This window comes from Adiantum capillus-veneris, chromosome 13 (assembly GCF_014529385.1).
Source record: "Adiantum capillus-veneris isolate H3 chromosome 13, ASM1452938v2, whole genome shotgun sequence".
Taxonomy (NCBI): Eukaryota; Viridiplantae; Streptophyta; class Polypodiopsida; order Polypodiales; family Pteridaceae; genus Adiantum; species Adiantum capillus-veneris.
The window spans coordinates 154,326,380-154,348,948 of NC_140943.1; the positions used below are offsets into that span (position 1 = coordinate 154,326,380).

Consider the following 22,569-nt stretch of genomic DNA (forward strand, 5'->3'; position numbering starts at 1 on the left):
CCCAAGCACGAATTTTCCGACATAGCATGATAATTATCGAGACAAACTTACGTCATAGCCATAACAATTTGCTTGAGATCGTTTTCAAAATCTCTCATGTTGGCTAAGGACTGGGCACAGCAAATCAAAGCCAGCCAAGAGGCAAATTTGTACTGTGAAAAAGACAAGGAAAAGATTGAACACCTCTCTCTCTCTCTCTCTCTCTGTGTGCGCGCGCGCAAGAAAAAGAGGCTGATTCTATTACCAAATGGTGCCTATTTTGAGATCAAGTACATGATTGTTTACATAACAGGCCCATAGGCATCAAACGGAAAACTGTAAAATGAGATACAACTAGGCACATGGCTCACTATCATCTTCACCGCTGGTGGCTTTTGGTGGCTCTGGTTCTTGATTTACAGTTGTTGAATGGGCTTTTGGTCGAAGTGCCTATATTTCAGAGGCTACTGCCATCCTCTCTCCATTTGGCTTGCTACGACACTTTTTACTCTCTTTAGGAGAGGTTTTTTACCCTGGCCTTCAATCCTGTGTGTGTGTGTGTGTGTGTGTGTGTGTGTGTGTGTGTGTGTGGGGGTGGGGGGGGAGAAGAAAAGGGCCTGTATTCTTCTGTAAAGTTTCCTCCAACATAAGCTGCATCAACCTGCCATACGAAGGTCAAAGCCTTCAGATGATCCTAAGTTCCCCTGAAAGTTTCAAACTTCACTGCCTGCCCACCTTCCTTGTAATCCTTTGGCAGACTCAAAGGAGTCATAAACAGGTGACCGTAAAAGTGGTACTCCAGAATTGACCATTCCAACACTCGCATCACCTGTTTTACCTATCATATCTGCATTTTGGGCATATGGCTGCGAAAAACCAGCCATACCAAACTGTGTTCCAAGCATTTCAAATTGACCATAAGCACCGTGAAAACTTGATTGGACACCCATGTTCCCATACATGAGGTTAACCATGCCTCGTTGCACTGTCGCAAACACATTCCCTGACATATAACCTATGGAAGGTCCAGCCATAGCTTGAAACAATGAACCACCTCCAAAATAACTAGGATATGAAGTAGGTAACGGAAGGGTCTAAAGCATAGCCTGTTCATTACTCCCTTGACCATTCACAAATGGTTCATGTTCACTTGAAGCAAATTGCTTGGGATCAATGGACACCACTAGTTGCTCAATCACATGGGCTTTCCCTCGAGCATCACGAGACCTCTGTGCATGGGAAATCTCCTTTTCTTGCAATGGATCAATCATGCCCTCTCTCGGAGCCTGAAGTTCCTCTCTAGGAGCCTGTAAGAACTCCTGCTGTCACGTGCACATCTAACCCTATGTGTATGTGGACAAGTTGTTCCTACTTCTAAGGTTTAGGTTAGCCTAGGAAGGGTTTTGGCACCCTTGTGAGCCTATGCGCAGGCCGTGCATGTCCAAGCACTTAGAGTAGCTCCCTCTGATTACACAACCCAAGATCATTAGTATCATGATACAGTACCAAGCATGACATTTTTAAGAGCATTGAACCCTTTTTGCCAAAGTACACATTTTTCACTTATTTATTAATAAGTGACTTTTGTTGGAAAGTAGGCAGGGCAAATTGCTAAGGAATTATAAAAGAAACCCAATGGGCACTCACTAGAAGCAGAAAACAAAAGACAGGCTCAGTGCAGAGTGCAACCAGACAGCTTGCCCAACGTTTTCTCAACAGATCAGCCTAGCGTTTGCAGATTCAGCCAGTTTGCCAGCATTTTCAGTTTTCAGCACTTAGCCTCGCGAGAACCCGCTCCCACTCGGTTGCAGATTCTCGCCAGATTCCCCATCTAGTACCAGATCAGCCTAGTGTTTTCTGAATTCAGCTGATCAGCCTGGCGTTTTCAGATTTCAATCAGATCAGCAAGCATTTTTGCATTTCAACCCTAGTCCGGCAAAGCAGTTGTAGTTTCAGGCCGCAGTACCGCCACAGCACCAGATCCCCAGCAAAGCATCTAGTGTTTTCAATTTTTAGCCTTGACGCCGTCGTCATCAACACCATCGTCGTCGTCCACATCGTCATCGTCATCGTCATCGTCATCGCAATCCCTATCTTGACGACGATACCTTCGTCGCCATCGCTGCAAATCCCGGACTTGACGACGACACCATCATCGCCATCGTCATAGTCTCCATCGTCATCGTCATAGTTATCATCAAGTACCACAGCATCTAGACCATTGTACCAGATTTGTGCAATCTATAGCATAGACCTCTCTCGCCATAGAGAGGGGGGCCCTTGGAGGGGGATTTGAGAACCATCTGGTGTCGTATTATTCTCTCTCTCTCTCTCTCTCTCTATGAAGAACAGAAGGCTCTCCCTTCCGTAAATAAAAGGAACCCTTGAGCAGAGTTCAGAGCACTCATCCTGAGCACTATCAACATCTAGACCATTGTACCAGATTTGTGCAATCCATAGCATAGACCTCTCTCGCCATAGAGAGGGGGGCCCTTGGAGGGGGTTTGAGAACCATCTGGTGTCGTATTATTCTCTCTCTCTCTCTCTCTCATTCTCGGGACTTTCATTCAGAGTAGCATTCACTTTGTTTGTGATCATTGCACTCTCTCTCTCTCTCTCTCTCTCTCTCTCTCTCTCTCTCTCTCTCTCTCTCTCTCTCTCTCTCTCTCTCTCTCTCTCTCTCTCTACGAAGAGCAGGCTCTCCCTTCCGTAAATAAAAGGAACCCTTGAGCAGAGTTCAGAGCACTCATCCTGAGCACTATCAACATTCACTTCCGTTGCACCTGACATTGGTATCAGAGCTTTTTGGCAGTGTGTTGTATCACTCAAGGAACCCAAGAACCTCAAGAACCCATGTACCCAAGATCTCAGTGTATAGTCATCACCCGAAGAGGAATGGATACTTTGCGTGAAGGTTATGAGAGTGGAGTTCGAGAAGAAGTTTCTACACCAGGAGGATTGTTCCCCGATCCTCCCCCATCCATCTACGCTACGGATTGTACCAAATCCTTGTTAAAGTTTTGGCATCTCAAGTGAACTGCCCAATGTGATCCCATTATTTAGTTTGGCTTTTAGGTATTTATTTCACTTATTTGTCAAAGTCTTGGGTAGGGCAATTTACTGAGGTTGCTATACAAGCAACCCCTTGCCTCCATTGTATGCACATTCAGTTATTCATTGCCAATGTTGATTGGTTTAGGAGACTCTCTCTCTCTCTCTCTCTCTCTCTCTCTCTCTCTCTCTCTCTCTCTCTCTCTCTCTCTCTCTCTCGTGCTCGCTCCCTCTCTCGTGCTCGCTCCCCTTGGTCTCTACGCTGCCGCATCGTCGACTTTGACATGGTATCAGAGCGCTTGGTGAAGCTCTATGCTTGAAGCCCTTGGAGGAGGAGCAAAGTAAGGAGGAGAGGAGTGTAACAAACTGCTGACGTGTCGACCTACTGAAGAGCGGAACTACCAGCCGAGGGGCCTAAACCCTAGAAGAAGCAGACGCAGCAACAGATTTTTGAAAATTGCGTAGCTACTGATGATGTGGCAGATTTTCGAAAATTGTGTTGGCATGATGACGTGGCAGGCTATACGGATTTCTGCGTTTTGCGCTAGCTGATGATGTGGCAAGCTGTACGGATTTTTGTAAATTATGCTGGCAGCTTTTGGCTTTGCTTTTTGGACCAGAAGCTTTTGAGTTTTGAAGGCTTTTCACTGTAAGTGCTTTTCAAACCAAGGGCCTTTAAATATGAGGTTAGGGCTCATTCTCTGGCATGCTTCTTGGAGAAGGTGCAGAGTCTGGGGTACTGGCTTGTACTGTGTTGATGCAATATAAAGAAATGCCGAAAGGGGTGCCAAGGTTTGGGGCCAATACTCTCTCGGGTAGAATTCCGCTACTCCGTGTCGCGTGTCGTCTCTCTCTCTCTCTCTCTCTCAGTTCAATTGTTAATAAAGTGCTAAAAGTCTGTTCAGTCTATTCTTTTCTATTGGCACATGGTGCTCGTCTTGTGACTGTGGTATCAGAGCATCAGGCGTGTGTTTTTTTGAAAGCATACCGGTCCCTCAAAAGAGCGGACAGAGCAAACCATTGACTTTTGGAATTTATTCAATGTTTCAGGATGGAAAGTCAGTCGACTTCTCGAGCTCGACTGATGTCGAGATTGCTTTTTAAGTTTGAAATCTGTTTGAGAACTTGTTTGGTGATCATATTTGGAATTTGTTTGAAATGGATGGTATATGTTTTGAACCTGTCTTGGTGCCGATTTGAATTGTTTGACTCTGGTTTTAATACTAATTTCAATGATTAGTGATTTTACTCTCGGGTGGAGTAGTGAGAAATTATGTTTGAGAATGCTTGTTCATACTCATGGCCCGGACCCTTGTGGTTATTTGCGGGGGGAAGTATTGAATGATTGAAAAGTGTTGTTTTTACTCATGGTCCGGACCCTTGTGGTTATTTACGAGGGAGTATTGTTGTTGTTACTCATGGCCCGGACCTGCATGGTTATTATGGGGGAGTATTGTTGTTGTTACTCATGGCCCGGACCTGCATGGTTATTTACGGGGGGAGTATTAAGAAGTTTGAGTAGTGGTTACTCTCAGCACCTCCAAACGACGCAGGCTGCGGTCTTGGGGCGTTTGGTTGTAAAAGGCCTCTATATCTCATGGCCAGGGCCTTTTTAGGTTATTTGCGGGAGGAGTGATGAGGGAGTCGTTGAACAGCTCATGGCCCGGACCTGGATGGTTATTTGCGGGGGGAGTGTTCATCGGCGACTTTTATGTTTCTAAGTCTTGTAACATGCATATGTGATCATTTGTGTTGCAATGTGATGTGCCAACTACTGAATAATCTAATCGGATGAGATTGCTTGGGTATGTAATTTTAGTGCATCAAGACACCCGTGGCAGATCAGTATGGTCTGGGTGTGATGGCTAATTTTACTACGCCGGAATATCAAGAGTTTCGATCTGGACGAGAGGAGAAGCTAACACCTTGATCAAAAGAGCCGAAAGGAGAAGCTAACTCCTTAACAAAAAGAGTAAACTGAATGTCCCTCGGAATGTCCCTCGAATTTTTTTTTTGGGAGCTAACTTGAGTTGTTTTACAGATATGCTGTAATCGCGGACGATTACTCTCTTTCAAGAAGGGGAGATGTAACAAATTGCTGACGTCTCGACCTACTGATGAATGGAGCTACCGGCCAGGGGCCTAAACCCTAGAAGAAGCAGAAGCAACAATAGATTTCTGAAAAATTGCGTAGCTACTCATGACGTGGCAGATTTTAAAAAATTGCACTGGCATGATGACGTGGTAGCTGTACGGATTTCCGCGTTTTGCGCTGGCTAATGACGGGGCAAGCTTTACGGATTTCTGTAAATTACGCTGGCAGCTTTTTGCTTTGCTTTTTGAACCAAAAGCTTTTGAGTTTTGAAGGCTTTTCACTGTAAGTGCTTTTCAGGCCAAGGGCTTTTAAATATGAGGTTAGGGCTCATTCTCTGGCATGCTTCTTGGAGAAGGTGCAGAGTCTGGAGTACCGGCTTGTAGTGTGTTGATGCAATATAAAGAAATACCGAAAGGGGCGCCAAGGTTTGGGGCCAATATTCTCTGGGTGGAATTCCGCCACTCCGTGTCGCGTGTCGTCTCTCTCTCTCTCTCTCTCTCTCTCTCTCTCTCTCTCTCTCTCTCTCTCAATTCAGTTGTTAATGAAGTGCTAAAAGTCTGTTCAGTCTGTTCTTTTCTATTGGCACGTGGTGCCCGTCTTGTGACAAGGAGTGGCGGTAGCACTTGGACCTTTCAGCAAGAAGCATTGCAAAAACGATGGTGTTTTCTTGGCAGACCCTCCCCATCGGCAGCGTTTTGAGAGGCTCCCTTGGTGGCTCCACAGCGATGAAGTCCCCCCCCCCCAAACTCCCGCGGCAGCATTTTAAAACACTGTCCCCGGCGTCCCCTATCGGAAGCAGACTCGCCCCCTTGAGTTTGCGTTTTGAGACGCTCCAGGCGACGGCACCCAACCCTGCTATAGCATCGGTGAACCTCTTGTAGGTAGCGTCTTGAAACGTTGCTGCCTTGGAGCAGCTTGGCATCGATGCCCTACCCCCTCCCTTCTGCGTTTTGAAATGCACGCCGCAAGGCCACCTTGGTGACAACGACCAAGTCACCCCCTGTTGACGACCCCGCCCCCCTATGTTGGTGCAGCGTTTTCAAACGCTCAGCTGAGTAAGGTGGGCACCCTTGGGCATTGGAGGCGACTCACCCAAAAGCGGATTGTGAAGCGGTTTGGGGGAGACAGAGGCAGATTACATAGAGGCTTTGTGAAGCGATGAGGAGCGGTTTCATACCACGTGGTTTAGTACCCATCATCCGGTTTGGGAGCGGTGCCCCCCATGGAGCTTTAGACTCCGAAGAGGGCAGATTTTGTTGCGAGGCTTTGGATCTGCAGAGGAGCGGATTGACATTGGTTTGGATGGAACTCTTAGCCCTTGCTATGCACAGTTTATTCTAGAGCTTTGGATTTGTTCGAGGCCTACCAAAGGGCAAACGTGCGAAACGGCTATCGACGACAGTTTCGGATTTCAGAGTGGGATAGCAAATTGTGCGGAGCCCATTGCGTGTGGAGTTCCCTTTGCGGTGGAAATGAATTGGCTTGGAGCTTTTGCGGCTTGGTTTGTATGACCATTTTTGGAGTGCGAGAAGGTACCCGATTACCAGATCTTGCAACTTCAATATGTCCCTCCCTTGCTCCAGGGCCGACGGCATCGACCAAAACCAACCAAAAGCGCTTTGCAAATGATGCTCTCAATACACAATCTGAATGACTACAAGATCCTAAGCATTCTATTTATAGAATCTTAGGTTGAGGTAGGACAAAAAATGTGTAACTCGTGCAAAAAACATAAAAGCCCAAAAATGGCTAAAAGTGTGTGCACCAAGCCAGTAGGCTTAAAAAATGACCGGCCGGACACGTGCTAAAAGTGTCTGCACATGCAATCTACATGATGTGCGATGGTGGCAAACCCGGGACAATCACTAGCCATACAAAATAGCGAAGCAACGGTGGTGTCACTCTTAACACCCCCTCTCAGCACTGGATGTTGAGACAACACAAAGGAGTCGAAGGTGAGAAGCCAAAGTCCATTGAGGTACAGTCTTCGTGAAGATGTCTGTTGCATTGTCCGCTGTAAGAACATACTTCAAATGAAGATCTCCAGCCAAAACCCGCTCCCGAACATAGTGGTACTCCACCTCAATGTGCTTTGTCCGAGCGGGTTCTTGGCAATAGCAATGCAACTCTGATTGTCGCACAAAAGACAACTCTCCCAGAAATCTCCGTAGCCATATGGCCTCACAAACAGCATAGCAAGCTGTTCTGTACTCCACCTTTGTGGAAGATAGCGCAACGGTGGGTTGTCACGTGACACATCCCAACCCTATGTGTCCGTGGACAAGCTACACCACAGCAGGGTTCAATCAGTTTAGTCAAGTCTAGATTAGCAGTGATCTAGCACTTTTGTGAGTCTATTCGTAGACCGTGCATGCCCAGTCATTTAGCATAGATGCGTATGCTCCGGTTGCACACAGCATGATCATCAAAATTCCCATCAGAATCCATTAGCATCAGTTAGGGGATTTTTCCAGAGCATTTAGCCTATTTTCCTATTTATTGGTTATTTTCACTTATTATTTTCAAGTGACTTTCCAACAAAAGTAGGTAGGGCAATTTTGCTAAGTTAATATATAAGCAAACCAAAGGTAGCACTTTCTGGCAAAAGAGGCAGCAGGAGCACCTTGCTCAACAGGCAACTTCTTAGCAAGACCAACCCCCGCGACTACTCTGGCATTTTCTCCACAGAAGACCTAGCGTTTTTGCATCAGATCAGCCTTGGCGATTTGTGCACAATAGATCAGCCCCGGCGTCATCACGACACATTAGATCGGCCTAGCGTTTTTGCATTTGCAGAACCCCGGCGACAGAAGGACCAATTTCAGCCCCTGGCGTTTTTGGATTTCAACAGCAAATTAAGACCGGCATTATTCACCTAAAGTGTAGCAGATTCAGCCCGTAAAGACCATCGGTTTTCAGCTTTAAGAAACCTCATTTTTCAGCCAAGAAAACGCAGCCAAAACAGTCATTTTCAGCCACCGAAACAGTCCCGAAATTCAGCGATTGGAAGATCTCAGATTTCAGCCATTGTCGTCGTCATCGTCACCGTCGTCGTCATCGGCATAGACCAAGTTGCATAGTCCATTGCATACGCGTTGTACACCTTTGTGCAATCAAAGAATAGACCACTCTCGACGACGAGAGTGGGGCCTTCGGAGGAGGGTTTTACAACCTCTCGGGTGTCGTATCTCTTCTCTCTCCTTCTCTCAGTCTCATTCACTTGCACGCACAATCCACTCACTTTGTTCGTGACCACAGCACTCTACAAGACGGAAAGCTCTCTCTTTCCCTAAAGAACTAAAAGGAACCTTGAGCAATAAAGATCACTAATCTTAAGAAAATACAACATTCATTCCGCTGCACCTAACATTGGTATCAGAGCTTTGGAAGTGTTCTGCATTACTCAAGGGAAGAACCACAAGAACCACAAGAATTTTTTTGCTTGTTGTGATCGCACAAACCCAAGTTTACTTGGGCATGGTGATTCCTAATCGTGTTTTGTTGAAGAGTGACAGGAATCCCAAAAAAGAAGGGCTTGTCCAGCCTCCCCTTGTGTCTCTTTTCACTCATTGAGAGCGGACCATGCAGTTAGCGGCCGGCCAATCGACGTGAGGTGGGAAAAAGCAACCTTGGTGTGAGCGCAAGGCCGCCAAGGGGTGCGCCCGCAGAAAGGAGTAGAACTCGGGTGAAGAGAAGATCCTTCTCCAACGTGATTTGCAAGCGAAAGAAAACCTCAAGAACCCCAAGAACCCAACTCAAGAACCCCAAGAACCCAAGAACCTCAAGACTCAAGAACCTCAAGAACCCTATATTCTCACGAATCAAGGACCTCAAGAACCTCAAGACCCGCAAGAACCCAAGTTCCTCGTGAACTTAAGAACCCACAAGAACCCACGACTTCAGAATGGTCATCACTTGAAGCGGAAGGGATACTTCGCTTGGAGGTGATGAGCATGAGAGAGGCGAAGAAGAATTTTCCCCACCAGGAGGTTTTTCCGACCCTCCCCCTTCCCCATCTACGTCAAGGATTGCACTAACTCCTATGGAGGCTTTGAACCAGATGTTTATGGAAAGGAAGTTAGAACGTGAAGCAAGAAATGCAGAAAGAATGACAGAATTTGATCGTGAACGCAAAGAAAGAAAAGCAGAAATGGAACGCAGACACGCAGAAGAAAAGCAGAAATGGATCGCAAACACGCAGAAGACAAAGCAGAAAGAGAAGCAGAAAGAAAAGCAATACAAGAACAGAGCGACCGACAAAGCAAAGAGTTTTGGCGACTCTATTCTCAAGTTCAGGCACAAATGCAAGAGATTTGGGGAAAGGAGACTCTCTCAGTCTCTTCTTCTCCAAAGCATGACACACAAGATTTGCATGATTGTTTGAAGCTTGAAGATGATTTGAATGATATTGCTAAGCATGATAATTTGAATGACAATGATAAGCATGATGATTTGGATGCCAATGATTTGCATAATGATTTGGATGACAAAGATAAGCATGATGATTTGGATGCCAAAGACAAGCATGATGATTTGCATGATCAAGATGTGATTTCTCACGAGCATGATGATTTGCATGATCAAGAAGTGATTTCTCACAAGCATGATGAGTTGCATGAAGATGATGTGATTGTTCACAAGGATGATGTGTTAGTGGATGCTTTTTCTAGCCAATCTAACCTCGTTGTAGATTTGATCAATCACCAAGAATCGATCTTGGCTTTTGAGTCGAGGTCCACAGATCCCCCATAAGAAGATTCGATAGATCCCGCAGAAGCGATCTTGGCTCTCGAGCCTTGGTCCAAAGAACCATCACAGGAAGTATTATGTGTTCGCATGATTGATACGCACGCATTGTTCGAGTGTTTCATTCGTGAAGGTTTCCTGTATTTTAGTCAGCATCGTTATGTGATCCCTTTTCCTAGGCATGACATATTGTATGTTGAGCACGTTTCTCTCATGGATGAGCACGAATGTATGCAGATTGTTCATGAAAAGTTGAAAAGTTTGTATGTCAGGAAGTCACATTCCATGTCTCTTCCTTGGCATGACACAGTTTCCGAAAGAGCACATGATAGTATGAGCACCAAGCATGGGCATTTCCATTGTGATATGCCACAATTCATTGATTTTGATCAAACAAAAACGATTCGATCTCATTGTTTGCATGTGTTTGATGAAAGGGTTGTCACTCCGTCTCTATGTTCATCTACATTGCATACACAGTCTGTAGCGAAGACAAGATTTTTTTCCTTCACTTTACATGGAATGGGTATGTTCATGGTTTTGTGTTGGAGATGGTTTCAGGAATTTTCAGCCATGGAGATTCTTGAAGACGAAAGAAGCAGGACTCTAGACGAAGTTGAAGCAAGGAAAGAGCCACAGAAGACTTTGTGTCGCTTTCGGCGCGGCCCAAAGAAGCAAGCGTTGCAGACCTTTATGAAGTTCAAGTACCGCACGACCCACACATCAGAGTGGGCCGGTGAAGAGTCCCTTCCAGGATTCCGAATGCTGTTGGCGATCTCCCTCGCGCCATACAGTTCGGTACCAGTACCTCACTTTGAAAAGGAGGGGATGTCAAGTGACACATCCCAACCCTATGTGTCCGTGGACAAGCTACACCACAGCAAGGTTCAGTCAGTTCAATCAAGTCTAGATTAGCAGTGATCTGGCACTTTTGTGAGTCTATTCGTAGACCGTGCATGCCCAATTACTTAGCATGGATGCATATCCTCCGGTTGCACACAACATGATCATCGGAATTCCCATCAGAATCCATTAGCATCAGTTAGGGGATTTTTCCAGTGCATTTAGCCTATTTTCCTATTTATTGGTTATTTTCACTTATTATTTTTAAGTGACTTTCCAACAAAAGTAGGTAGGGCAATTTTGCTAAGTTAATATATAAGAAAACCCAAGGTAGCACTTTCTGGCAAAAGAGGAAGTAGGAGCACCTTGCTCAACAAGCAACTTCTCAGCAAGACCAACCCCCGCGACTACTCTGGCGTTTTCTCCACAGAAGACCTAGCGTTTTTGCATCAAATCAGCCTTGGCGATTTGTTCACAAGAGATCGGCCCCGACGTCATCACGACACAGTAGATCAGCCTAGCGTTTTTGCATTTGCAGAACCCGGACGACAGAAGGACCAACTTCAGCCCCTGGCGTTTTTGGATTTCAGCAGCAAATTAAGACCAGCATTATTCACCTAAAGTGTAGCAGATTCAGCCCGTAAAGGCCATCAGTTTTCAGCCCTAAGAAACCTCATTTTTCAGCCAAGAAAACGCTACCAAAACAGTCATTTTCAGCCACCGAAACAGTCCCGAAATTCAGCGATTAGAAGATCTCAGATTTCAGCCATCGTCGTCGTCGTCATTATCGTCGTCATCGGCATAGACCAAGTTGCATAGTCCATTGCATACGCATTGTACACCTTTGTGCAATCAAAGAATAGACCACTCTCGACGACGAGAGTGAGGCCTTCAGAGGAGGGTTTTACAACCTCTCGGGTGTCGTATCTCTTCTCTCTCCTTCTCTCAGTCTCATTCACTTGCATGCACAATCCACTCACTTTGTTCGTGACCACAGCACTCTACAAGACGGAAAGCTCTCTCTTTCCCTAAAGAACTAAAAGGACCCTTGAGCAATAAAGATCACTAATCTTGAGAAAATACAACATTCATTCCGCTGCACCTAACATGGGTTGCCGCTTACTGCTCCATGAAATGGGCCCCGAGCCAAGTGTCCTGTAGTAGAGCGCCGAGTATCTAGATTTCCTGCCCAATCTGAATCGCACCAACCAAGTAATGTGCAACCCTTGGAGCGACCATAGAGCACACCATGGTCCAAGGTGCCGTTGATGTACCGCAAAGTACGGTGGGCACACTGCCAATGTCGTTGACGAGGTCGGGTGTTAAAGGAACTGTGGACAAAAACTGTGTAACGAATGTTTGGTCGGGAATGAGGCAGCCAACAACATTCCTGTACTGCTCCAAGTCAATCCGTGGGGAAGGATCGTAAAGCGATACGTTCTCTCCGGGCTCAAGAGGAGTGCCAATCGGTTTGTAGCTTGTCATCTTTAATCTCTCTAGGATAGCATTCGCATACTTCCGCTGAAAAAAGAAGATGTCGTTTGGTGTCTGAAAATTTTGGAATCCAAGAAAATAGTGAAGAAGCCCAAGATCGGTAATCTCAAAACACGTCTCCATAGCTTTCATGATCAACTTGATCCTGCTGGTCCAAGAGCCTGTGAAAATGAGATCGTCCACATAGACAATCACTATCGCAACCAAAGAGCCATCAGAGACAACATATTAGTTGAAATCTGATGAGGTACGCCATAACCCCAGCTTCACGAGAAACTGGTCGAGTGTGAGGTACCACTGTCGTCCAACTTGCTTCAATCCAACAATGCTTTCCACAACTGATAGACCCAATCCTCCTTGCTTGGTACACGAAACCCAAGACATTGCTCCACATAAACTTCTTTATCCAAATCTCCATTCAGAAACGCACTTTTGACATCTGTCACGTGAACATCTAACCCTATGTGCATGTGGACAACTCCGTGAGTTGCCGCTCTAACTCTTCTTCCTATGTCTTGTTCAAACGGTAGGGGGCCTTACTGACTGGTTGTGCCCCCTCCGTACGCTCGATGCGATGGTTCTCCAGCCGCTCAGGTGAGAGACGAGGTGGAAGATCATCCTGCAAAAAGAGATGCTTAAACTTGGTAAACAAAGCTGAATAACTGTCTAGAGCTTGAATGCTCTAGGTAAGTGGAATGCTCCTCTTTGTAATTCACATTTTACCTGCACATGAGAAATGAGAGGCAAAGAATGCAGACCCTCCTCAGCACGAATGATCATGGGAGAGTCACTCTTGGCATTTAATGTGAGAGTGGTGTCCTCCCAATCAATGAGAGGGTTATGCTCATGAAACCATCTAATGCCCAAAAGCATATCACATCCTGAGAGAGGAGACACGACAAATTTTATACGGAAAGCAGCTTGTTGAACTGATATGAGGTTTCAATGAAATTGCAATTGCCTAACTCATGGTCAATGCACAACGTTTTCCATGTTTCTTGGTTGAAAGTGTTTCAAGGCACACCTCCCAAGGTGGTACCAAACGTATTGTACGTGGCGTATATGTACGTATTGTACGTTGTTCCGTAAAGGAAAATTTTTATGTACGTAAAAATACGTACTCTTGTAAAAAAAACCGCAAAGTACTAAATTTTCTAGGACATTTCCAATAAAAAAACAAGAGAGAAGCCAACAACTTATAGAGACATTCAAAGACACGTTTTATAAGACAACCACCTACTGTGTAACTACTGCAAGAGACTTAGATTTTTTTTTTAAATCAGCACCGTACGGGCTTCCCACTCCCCCCCCCCCCCCCCCCAAAAAAAAAAAAAACAAAACAAAAGAAAAAAAGGTGTACGGATCGTTCCGCACGGTACGGATCCGTACAGAACGTCCGTACGGTACGGAACCGATCTGCACGTACGTTTTGATCCAACCTTGACACCTCCGTAGACGTTGAGGAACCTTAAGTTGTAGTCTTCCATGGCAAGCATTTTCAAGTTACCCCATTCTACCAAAAGTTGTACTTCAAAGAGAGATGCCATGTAGCTCCGGGAAAAAATATTCTTGAAAGCTTGCAAGTCCTTGGAGCGTCAGGCTTGGTAGCTATAGAATTCCACCACTCCATAGCATTATCTTTGAGGAAACCGACGGCTCGACAGATCTTTGATTCTTCAATGTAGTTCCCTAGGGCATAGATAATTTCAAACTGATGCATGAACTGTAAAGCTTTCCTTCTATATTTCTCAAGGTTGCATTTCAAACTCGTATTTATCATTCTTCCCATACCATACAATAAATACACGTACTGGTATTAGTACTTAATGTATTGGTTCTTACTTATATGCACTCATCAATACACACGCATGTGTGTAGGCATGCATGTATATTAGGTTGTAAACATATGTATGCATATATGTGCATGTATGCCAATGTGTATGCATGCATATTTACACGTATGCAACCATGCATAATTAGACATATATGTCTATTTGTAACCAATACTTATATTTTTTGTACTCATTGTGATTTCCCATATTGTACAACGTTTTTTATTGTTTTTATCGTATTTATCCACCTTGTTTCTCTCCTGAAAAGGTGGAAAAAAAAATTTGCACAATCTGAAAGCGCCATCTTACTTTGTCAGCCCTTGAATGGACCGGTATGCTTTCGAAAAAGGCTTAAGCCTGAAGCTTTAATATCACTACAACGGAGGACACCACGTGCCAATTGAAAAGACAAACCCAGAACAAAATTTTAGCACTTCAAAACAACTAGCTGAAAAAGAGAGAGAATTCACGCGAGACGCGGACTGGCGGAGTTCCACTCCCACACTGCTCTAGCCCCAAACCCTGGGGCCTGGCGCACCTTTTGGTATTTCTTTAAATTACTTTCATAAGGTTACAGCTATGGGGCTTTACTCTATTCCTCCGCAACGTAGGATGCCAGAGAGAGTGCCTTGTACACATATTTGAAGTCCCTTAGCCTCTCCCAAAAGCAGTTACATGAAAAGCGACACTTCTAAAAGCTTCAAGTCCAAAATTTGGCGCCCAAAGGGCTGTCTGTATAGCGCTTCCACGTCAACATGAGTTTTCCAAAAACGTAGACAAATTTGTACATTGTTGCAACATCATCATCCTCTTCACAATTTGGCTTTTGTTGGTCTTTTTAGGGTTCCGGCCCTTGGCCAATGATCTATAAGTTAGTAGGGTTAGAATTTTTAATCCTAGCCCCCTCTATTTTCAATTAGCCCCTTGGAAAAAATTTGTAAGTTTGGCTAAGGTTTGGATTCTGATGTCCTAACCCCCTTCGTCTTTAGTGGTTGACACGTCAGTAGTTTGTGACGGGCACAACTATACTGTAAGAAAGGCAGACGGGACCCATTTGTTGTCCACCACATAAGCCAAGGGAAGGTACCAAGATGCACGTCTCTCGCACCAAACCAGCTCCCCAAGGCGTCGCTAGACTGACTCTCAAACAAATCTGAAATTGTCTGATATCCATGTAGCAGCTCGCTTTGACCATCATCTGCTCTTGTATGATATCATAGACAGCCTCCCTCGTCCAAAAGAGAGCGAGAAGGCCTCGAAGCCAACCCAAGTATCACCGTCATCAACCCGCAAAAGCAAAAACCGGATAGAGAACATGAAGAATAGGCAAAACTCCAACCACCCAAAAACTCCACCACCCACGATACCCCGAAAAACCTTAGCGTAACTATTAAAAAATGAGTAAACAGACAAAAAAAACAAGCAGTACACGCAGTAGGCAACCATTCACACACCCACACCACAAGCAAACAAGCAATCTCATGTGACTCATAGCCAAACTCTAGACGGAAATTATCTGAAAAGCAAATGAGATGGGCCAATTTTTTGTCCATGTTTCACTTCAAGATCCTTTGCAACAGACTTGGACACTCCAAGTCGAGATTCTACCGCGACACCGCAGGAATACACTTCAAAATTGTTCACAGTTCACAATTGATTCGACACTGGCCCGGCGGAGTTCCGTGCCTAGAGATATTGGCCCCAAAGACTGGCGCCCCTTTCGGTATTTCTTGTTGTATTAACTTGCAACTCAAAGTACAAGCGAATAGTCGGGACTCACTCGCAGACTTTGCGTCCAGATGCTCTCAGAAGTGAGAGCCCAAACCACTAATATACACGTTTACAAGGGATGCTAAAAGCAAAGCCCAAAAGCTTCAAAATCAAAAGCTGTAAATTTTTAAAAGCTAGCCTCTCACAAGGCTTAGTAAATTAAAGCAAGGCTTTAAAAAATTAAAAGCTTTCTCTCTCTCTTGCGTAACTCTTGCGTAGCCAAAAAAAACTGTCTCCAAAAGATGTCGCTGTTGTCCATACGCTGCTGCCATGTGTCAACAGCCCTCCAAACGCGGGTGTCCGTACAACAAGCCACGTCAGCATTTCCGCCGTACAGGGCCTTTCCGGGAGCAACCAACAAGTGTGTGCAAGTATGGGGCAGCCACGTCACTCAGTTGTGACATACACCCCTCTTGAAAGCATTGTAATCGCCCTCGATTACGCCTGTAAAACAGAAAGAAGCCATAATTTGTCTTAGCAAACACTGACTGTTAGTACCGACGCACTAGGAACACACATCTAGCACATGTACCAAATCGACAGTCACATCACACAACATCACAGGACATCACATGACAAATCACATTGAACATTCATTCGGATCTCAAACCATGATTTATCGGCAATGCAATTAGCAATCGCATCTAGATCCACTCAGGACCTCAGAGATGCTCGATAGACTAATCCCTATTGCACCCATGTCTATCGAGATCATTCAGACCAAAATGCTGCAGTCATTTCGTCTATCAGTTCGTGCACTTAAACAAGTCAAGAACAAATCAGTATCATATTATCGGGAATTCCATTTCATAAAGTCATACAACAGAATACTGTCAGCTCTCAGTATCCCTGAAGCTCAAAGAGACATCAGTGACTCTAGTATCAAAAATCGAGGTATCTGTTGACAAAGGAGCGGAGTAACTCCCCTCTTGTGCATACCCACTGCACCAAATATCCGGCCAAGCCGAATTCGGGGTTCCATTTGGAATAACCTATGCTAAACCAAAAGCTTCAAGGTAAAGTTTCACAATCTGAGGAGTATCTGCTAGGTCCTCCTCCATCCATTTCGAGGCAACTACGCACAAACTCGTCCACATCATTCTTGAGTCTCGGCCAAAAGAAGTATCTCTCTACCCCTTTCATGGTGGTAGCAATGCCGCGGTGACCCGTAAAAGGTGGACTGTGGCATTCGGTCATAACCTTTTCCTCAACGGTTGTGTAACACACAACATGGTTTTCTTCATCAAGTAGCCATCCCGAATGGAATATCCCGCTACTGTCTCCCCATCCCGTATCCGTGTGAAAATGTCTACAAAATCTATATCCGTGGCATACTGATCGACCATATCCTCGAAGCTCCTATGATGTCTCGCGGAAATAGCCAGAACTGACGGCTTCCGAGACAAAGCACCTGCCACCAAATTCTTTTGTCCCTGCACATAGACAATCTGGAAGTGAAATGGTGACAAGATGTTCACCCACTGCATCTACTTTTCCAATAGCTGCTTCTGTGACAAGAAGTAGCGTAAACTTTGATGGTCTGTAAAGACAGTAAAATCCGCTCCAAGTAGGTAATGTCGCCATTTAGTAAGAGCATGGATAACCGCCAACTTTCTCATAAATCTGTGTTGTCAATTCCGGCCTTGAGGACAATCGGCTCTCGTAGGCAATGACATGGCCTTCTTGCATTAAGACCATACCGAGACTACGACCACAAGCATCACAATATACTTCAAATGACTTCTGCAAGTCCGACAAAGTCAAAACTGGTCTTGTAGTCAATTTCTCTTTCAATGTCTGAAAGGCAGTCACCTCTGTGGGGTCCCCACGAGAAAGGGACTCCTTTCTGTGTCAAGATATGCAAAGGGGAAGCAACCTCTCCAAACTTTCTAATGAACCGCCTGTAGTACGAACACAATCCCAAGAAGCTTCTAACTTCATGGACATTCTTCAAATCAAACCAATCGCGGATAGTCTCGATCTTGGCCGGGTCCATCTGCACTCCTGCTGCTGAGACAATATGTCCCAAAAAGTGTATCTTTGGTAGGAAAAATTCACTTTTCTTCGCATTAATCACCAACTTGTGATCTCGTAATGCCTGAAAGACTTGAAGTAGATGTTCTCTATGTTCCGTCTCATCCTTGGAGAAAACAATGATGTCGTCAAAGAAAGTGTCAACAAATAGTCTATACTCTCAAAAAAATCTTGTCCCTCATCCGGTCAAATGTTGCAGGAGCATTGGGTAGGCCAAAAGGCATCACCAAAAACTCAAATAACCCAAAAGTCGTCCGAAAGGCTGTCTTGTAGACATCTTCCAACGTGATTCGGATCTAATGATATCCACTTTTCAAGTCGATCCTGCTAAGCACGAGGATCCCTGAAGTCGGTCAACTATATCATCGATGCTAGGAATTGAAAATCTGTTCTTGATGGTTTGAGAGCTCTATAATCAATGCACATTCTCCAAGATCCGTCTTTCTTCAAAACCAACAACACTGGAGAGCAGTATGGTGAAGTACTAGGCTGGACAAGACCCTTTTCCAAGAGGTCTTTCACTTGGTTCATAATTTCTTCGTTCTGGGGTCGACTCACACGGTAAGGTGGCCGGTTCGGTGGTGTGCTTCCAGGTATCAGATCAATGGTATGATCCTAAGGAGGAGCGGGTGGTAACTCTCTTGGCAGGCCCTCTGAGAAGCAATCGACATGAGTGTGGAGAAAATCTTGGCGTTCTTTATCAAGTTCAGACATATTTCTCATCATTCATCTCTCTCAAGAAGATCGAGTAAACAAACAGACTAGATTTCATTAATTTTGAAATGGCCGAAGCCGATACAATAGGGACAGACTCGCCCTTAAGTTTTACATCAAGTACAATGGTTATGCCCTTCTCTGTAGTCAAAGTCGCTTTTCTTGCCCGATAGTCGACCACGACGTTGTTCTTGTGATACCAGGGAATTCCCAAGAGGACATCACAACCTTCCAAACGCATTATGTAGAAGTCCTCATGCCCCAAATACCCCAAACAATGCAACCGAAGTTTGCCAATGACAGGTGTAATGGCTACGTCCGTGCCCGGTGCCGCTAGAACTGCCTCTGCTGGTGGTCCCATCCAATCGGGTGTGATCTCGAGCCGCGACACCAATTCAGGTGAAATGAAGTTGGCCTTGGCTTCTCCATCAAAGAAGGTAAGGACTTCTTAGTCTTTTACTTTGCCCCAAGCTCGGCAAAGTTTTGTACTCTCGTCCATCGTGCTTGGGTACCCACGCAATCTGGAACCGGTCCTGTTTTCATCTTGCCTTTTCGTCCACGTTCCTCAGCTGCTCTCGAACCTTCAGACCTGTCTTCATCCTTGTTATTCCGTTCTTTCGGTGCCTTTTTAGGGCACTTCGCGGAGATGTGCCCAGGTTCTCCACATCCAAAGCACTTCCCCTCTTGATGTAAAGAGCTCTCTCTTGAGGAGTGAGTTTGGGTCGTGCATCCTTTTCTTTCTTTTCTGGGTTACTCTTCCTCTTTCTACTTTCATTTTTCAAAGTCTATTTGGTCCTTCGCGTCATGATTTCAATTGTGGGGTAGGTCAAACTGCCTGAGTGAATGGCAAAACCCCGTTTTGCATGACTCATCAGTTCCTGAATGGAATCTGACTTTTTCTCTAAGTAGTGATCTCGGATCTCTGTAGGAAGACCCAAGGTAAACCGCTCAATCTGTTCTTTGAACGAGATCTTCTTAAATGAAGAGGCGGGTAGAAAAGAGCTCCGGAATCTCTCGCAATAAGCGTCCAATGTATCCTTCTTGGTCATCCAAAGATAGTTCCAAGCAGTTCGTATGTCGCGTTCGAACTCTCGAGTCAGCCAAGAAGGCGTCATCTTGTTTAATAGAAGCGTGGACCACCAAGTTCGAGCATTTCCCTTGAAGCAAGATGCAGCTCTCCGAATCAGGAGTGCTCTGAGTAACGCCCTCCAAAGAAACCTATGTCAAACTGCTCTATGAAAGACAAAGCCTTCGAAGCATCTCTATAACCAGAAAACGTGTCATACTTTATAACTAGCATGGCTTTATAAAAATTCTTCTTCTTTGAATAAAAGCTGTTGTTGTCAAAGTCCAAACCATCTGAAGACGAGTCCTCTGTAGAACTGTCAACCACGGGGCGAGATTTAGGCTTCTTTGCCTTCTTCTTGCCCTTTCTGAAGCTTTGCTTTTTGCTTCACTTTTTGCCTTTTCTGTCTTCTTTGCTCGACTCAGAAGAGCTAGAAGAACTCGAAGAAGAAGAAGAAATGGGTACTCCTTCAAATCGAACACGCTTCTTCTGCTTTCTTGCCAATAAAAATGTAAACTGACAATCAAAATAACCTGGAAAGTCAGTTCCTTCCTTCTACTTTTTGTCGTGCTTTTCTGCTTTGCTTTGCGCGTCAAAAAAGCAATTTGTGCATCAACCACCTCTTCTAATTCTTGCTCTGTGTACATCCTTGGAGTAGGAGGTTTCTTCAGTGCCGGTTTGAGGGGTGGTTCTGTGGTTTGTCGCCACTGTTCACGCACCTCGTTGAAGGAGGTCTGGCTCATAAATTTTGCAAATTTCTGATCCTTCGCAAAATTTAGCATCATCTTTGTTGAATCGCCGATCAATCGTCGACACTCCATCTCTTCGATCTCCGCCTAAGTAGGCCAAGGCGGGCCATACTGCTCGTGTGAATCTTCGTTGTGATCTCTTCCCGCATCTCCGGATGGAGAGGAACTCGACTGATCTCTGTCTGAAGCCATAAGTGCCGCGTAAAAAGGATCGGATTTCCCGTACAAGAGAAATCGGTCGTGCTCTGATACCACTGTAACAGACTTGGACACTCCAAGTCGAGATTCTATCGCAACACTGCAAGAATACACTTCAAGACAGTTCACGGTTCACAATTGATTCGACTCTGGCCTGCCGGTAGAATTCCATGCCTAGAGATATTGGCCCCAAAGACTGGCGCCCCTTTCGATATTTCTTTTTGTATTAATCTGCAACTCAAAGTACAAGAGAGTAGTTGGGACTCACTCTCAGAAGTGCGTCCAGATGCTCTCAGAAGTGAGAGCCCAAACCACTAATACAAGGGATGCTAAGAGCAGAGCCCAAAAGCTTCAAAATCAAAAGCTGTAAATTTTTAAAAGCTAGCCTCTCACAAGGCTTAGTAAATTAAAGCAAGGCTTTTAAAAATTAAAAGCTTTCTCTCTTTTGCGTAACTCTTGCCTAGCCAAAAAGATTGTCCCCAAAAGCTGTCGCTGCTGTCCGTATGCTGCTGCCACGTGTTAAGAGCCTCGCCAAACGCGGGCGTCCGTACAACAAGCCACGTCAGCATTTCCGCCGTACAGAGCCTTTCCGGGAGCACCCAGCGGGTGTGTGCGAGTATGGGGCAGCCACGTCACTGAGTTGTGAAATCCTTCATACGACTAGGAGTAAGAATGTGGCTGCAAACACACTGTCTCGAAGGCCAAGGTAAATGCAATAACTTATGCGTATCACCAGGAACTGGAATCACTTTCAGATTTGTACGTGAATGGCCAGACTTCTCCTCCATTTGAAGCAAGTTACAGAACGGAGAGAATGAGTATCCCTATTCCAATTGGGATGGTTACCTCTACCACCACCACACAATTTGTGTGGCGGTGCCATTGAGGAAGAAAATCATGGATGAACCACATGCTTCGCCTTATGCCGGTCACCAGGGTAATCTCCCTACGACTTCAGCATTGGAAAGATATTTCTTATGGCCAAGCCTTAGAGTAGACATCGATCAGTATGTCAAGGGAATGTTTGGTGTGCCAAAAAGTGAAGTACTCCAACCTTGGCTAATGTCCGATCAATCTTGGGAGAGTATTGTTGTCACAAACTGATGATGTGGCAGCCCTGCCCGCTGACCTGGTCAACAGTACGGAATTCCATAAATCGCGCTGGCATGCTGTCGTGGCAACTATACAGACCTCCGCGTTTTGCGTTGACATGCCACATGGCAAGCTGTACAGATTTCCGCCATTTGCGTTGGCTGCTTTTAGGGACAGTTTTTGCGACCAGATGCTTTTTGGGTTTATTGCTTTTGAGTTGAATGCATTTGGGGCTCTGCTTTTGGGGCACACCTTGTAAGAATAAGTAGAACCCTTGGGCCTCACTCTGCAGAGCATCTGGACGCAGAGTCTGAGAGCAAAGGTCCCGCGGGAGATGTAACTTTGCTTAATCGTTAATATAAAAATAAATACCGAAAGGGGCGCCAGATTTTAGGGCCAATACCTTTGGGCACAGAACTATGTCGGGCCGTGTCGACTCTAATTTTTAAGTGTGATAAAGTTGTGAAGTATTTATATATATCTAGATGAATCCATGATAAGCCTAGATTCATCCTTACAAGGAAAGTGCAAGATATAGACCCATGGTAGTCACCCACAAGACAATATAACCATCAACTTCATTATGCATAGTGTTGACTAAATACCACGACATCCCCACTAACGTTGTCAATGCCCAATAGTGGGTGTAGAACTAGGTACTAACATATGCTCCCGTACTGAGTTTCTGCCATGACTCCAGAGATCAAGGGCAGACTCAATATTTTAAGTGATTCTCTAGTGTGTTGTGACAGATTTCCGACTTGGGGTGCCCAAGTTTGTAACAGTGGTATCAAAGCTCAGCCGATTTCTCTTTCTACCGGGATCTCCAATTCTTTTACCACGACACACATGCATTCAAAGTTCAAACGACGAATCTCGCAAGAATCAAACAAACCCACCCGACAA

The 22,569-nt window shown here is 45.1% G+C and overlaps 1 protein-coding gene across 1 annotated transcript in view; it reads right to left on the bottom strand.

Annotated features, from left to right (window-relative positions):
• The window catches only part of LOC147445127 (asterix-like protein), a 53,059-nt gene that overhangs the window by 257 nt on the left and 30,233 nt on the right, over positions 1–22,569 (bottom strand). The window contains exon 3 of the mRNA XM_086527598.1: positions 52–152. Coding sequence (XP_086383724.1) covers positions 52–152 — 101 coding nt within the window. The remainder of the gene's footprint in view (positions 1–51; positions 153–22,569) is intronic.